Source organism: Manduca sexta, chromosome 3, assembly GCF_014839805.1.
Source record: "Manduca sexta isolate Smith_Timp_Sample1 chromosome 3, JHU_Msex_v1.0, whole genome shotgun sequence".
Classification (NCBI taxonomy): domain Eukaryota; kingdom Metazoa; phylum Arthropoda; class Insecta; order Lepidoptera; family Sphingidae; genus Manduca; species Manduca sexta.
In genome coordinates this window covers 1,523,971-1,526,889 of record NC_051117.1, presented here as the reverse complement: position 1 = coordinate 1,526,889, position 2,919 = coordinate 1,523,971, and the positions used below count along the sequence as shown (strand labels likewise).

Here is a 2,919-nt window from a genome sequence, read left to right as displayed (position 1 = left end):
GTAATTACAACGCGAAATCCTAAAAGGTTAAGGTAGTCGTCGAAACTCGAAATCGTTAAAGTACTTATTTAAAACATGAGAATCAAATATGAGGTTACCCATGTGTTAGTATTAAGTTTCATTGTTATTTTAAAGTTCTGATATGTAAAATAGCTAAAAATAGGTGCAACTCCTACCTAGGTCTTCGTTATGTGTCTAGTTATCTAGTATCCTTCTAACCAGATACAAAGTTCTTTACCCTGAATCAATTTGCATAAAATATTCAATGATGAATTCTATGTTTAAATGTAGGTACGAAGTAGGTACTCCTGCAGTGATATTCATGCTTTCATTACATCGGTTATTATGACCTCTAAGTAACATCAAGATTGTAATAACTAAACATAAATATCCATGGAGCTTAAACAGACGACAGTTTTACTCATTTTGGTGGAATGTTCATTGATTATTGACCACGTGGTTTTTTATCGGACGTTACGCCACGCCAAACTACTTTTTTTGTGTAGAAACGGAATCCTGAACAGTGAACACTTAAAAAATGTATTGTAATTTTATTTTATGAAACTAAGTAAATATAAAGAATTTCAAAGCTGTGCTATCCTGCATAGGTAGGGTAACAAATAACAAAACTGATTCAGTAACTCAATCTAAAAAAATATCAGAAATAGGACAATGCATTGGGTGTGACGTGAGTACTGTGAAGGGATCTCATTGTTGTGTTTTCTAGAAATGTCTAGAATTATCCTTGTCTATAGACGGAAGCGATGCCGCGTGTATGACTAACCGACATGCGTATTTGGCAATCGCAATGCCATGATTTAGTATTAAGATAAGTACCTACATTATAGGCATTTGAACAAGATTCATATATAGGTAAATCATACATGTGGTATCTTTATACTGGGTTATATCTATGTATTAAAGTGAAATTAGGTCAACAGGTCGGCATGACGTTCAAGCCTTTTTAGCGAAAGAGGTTAGTGCAGAATGAACTAGGTTCTAGGCAAATCTATTAAGTACGATTATGTTAAGTAATTATTATTACTTGTCTGCATCGAAAATAGGTAATTAACAATGATGTAATAATTCTGGTCGCATAATAAGTATAAGTACTTACCTTTTTATATACATATATTAGGTTTTCTTTGTTAGTATTATTTATGGAAAAATAAATACTATATTATAATATAAAATTCTAACATATTGACGCCTATTGCTTTTGGGCGGACTAGTCGGTTCGATTCCCATTTAAAAACTTTTTGTTTAAGCATTATATTTAATTTTATATTTTTCTTTATTGTATACAGACTATATAGTTACTAATTACTTCACTTTTATTTATACTTTAATATTTTATTCTTTGTTCAGTAGAAAATTAAAAAAAATTGCATGTTCTTCGAGAATATTATTTTATATTCATAGTGACATCTGGTGACAGGTGTGTTATTTATCAAAAGACCTTTTTACATCATGTTGTTGTTAATGTGTCTACTTGCTAATAGATGCCGTAAGTTGCAATAATACTTATTTACTTGAAAATTATTAAAAGTCCACACTATTTGCGAGTTTATTATACAAAAATCTACATATTGCTAAAGTGACAAAATTAATGTCATAAAATGACCATTTATATCGACCATATTTAAGATTTTTCTTAGACATTACATAGTGAAGCACAGCTCAGCTACTAGACGCTAGATGGCGTTGTATGGAAATTCAGGAAATTTCGAGTTGTTTCTCGTAGTTTCTACCATAAAGCTTTAGTAATATAAAAGTGACGCCGCGATATGCGTTGTATGGTATATTGAAGCGAGACTCAAGCGAGTACACAGCGAGTTCGTGAGTGATAACTTGAAAAGTTCCTAACATTTAAACTGCAGAAATGGCCTTAATACCTTACTTTTTTGATGAAATGCGTCCACGTCGTCTGCGTGACCAGCTATTTGGAATGGATTTATCGCCGGATGATTTCTTGACTGATATTTTGGATCGCCCGATGATCCGTATGAGGGAATACATTCGCCCATGGAGGAACATCGCAGCGGCGGCGCGCGACGTTGGTTCCACCATCAAGACCGACAAGGACAAATTCCAAGTCAACTTGGACGTTCAGCATTTCGCTCCAGAGGAAATATCGGTGAAAACATCAGACGGATTCATTGTGATTGAAGGCAAACATGAAGAGAAGAAAGATGAACATGGTTACATCACGCGACAATTCAAGCGCCGGTACGCGTTACCTGAAGGGTGCAATCCTGAGACCGTTGAGTCCAGGCTATCATCAGATGGTGTTCTGATTGTCACAGCGCCAAAGTCTTCTGAAAATAAAGAAGAGAGGGCTGTTCCTATCACTCAAACTGGTCCTGTGCGCCGGAAACAGCGAGAGGAAGACGAAGTGAATGGTGAGGCTGAAGAAGAAACAAAATCTCCACAGAAGAAACGTAGGCGTTAATAATTTAAATTTTAATGGCCCTATTCCAATAAGACTGATTTTTTGTCATTGTAATTTAATTAAGTTTAAGTAATAAACGAATCATTAAGGATGTGATATTGTTTTATTTATACATTGACGCTAGGTAAGTACTACATACTCATTTCCTGTTTGCCCAACTTGCATTATAAATAAAATTCTTTCTGATTTTCTTTATCGTTATTTTATAAGTGCACTATCACGAGTAATCTATGTAAATGCTTTCAAAGGCGGATTTATTTTTCAAGTAAGGGGGGTCATATAGTCGAGATAAAAAAAAAAAATTGCACACCCAGTTAGGGTAGAATATGGCGAGACTTTTCAATTTATAACACCTATAAATGTACATGTACCGTATTCAGCAAATAAATTATTTGAATTTGATCTTTTAATTTAGCATGTAGTAGTGGTACTATCAGTGCCGAATTTGTATTTTTCATGACTGAGTG

General features: G+C 34.1%; 1 protein-coding gene across 1 annotated transcript; it reads left to right on the top strand.

The window, feature by feature from the left end:
• Positions 1–1,789: 1,789 nt before the first annotated feature.
• Positions 1,790–2,545, top strand: LOC119189364 (protein lethal(2)essential for life-like). The gene has a single exon (XM_037438708.1). The coding sequence runs from the start codon at positions 1,883–1,885 to the stop codon at positions 2,450–2,452; it is 570 nt and encodes a 189-aa protein (XP_037294605.1). The 5' UTR covers positions 1,790–1,882; the 3' UTR covers positions 2,453–2,545.
• Positions 2,546–2,919: the final 374 nt, after the last annotated feature.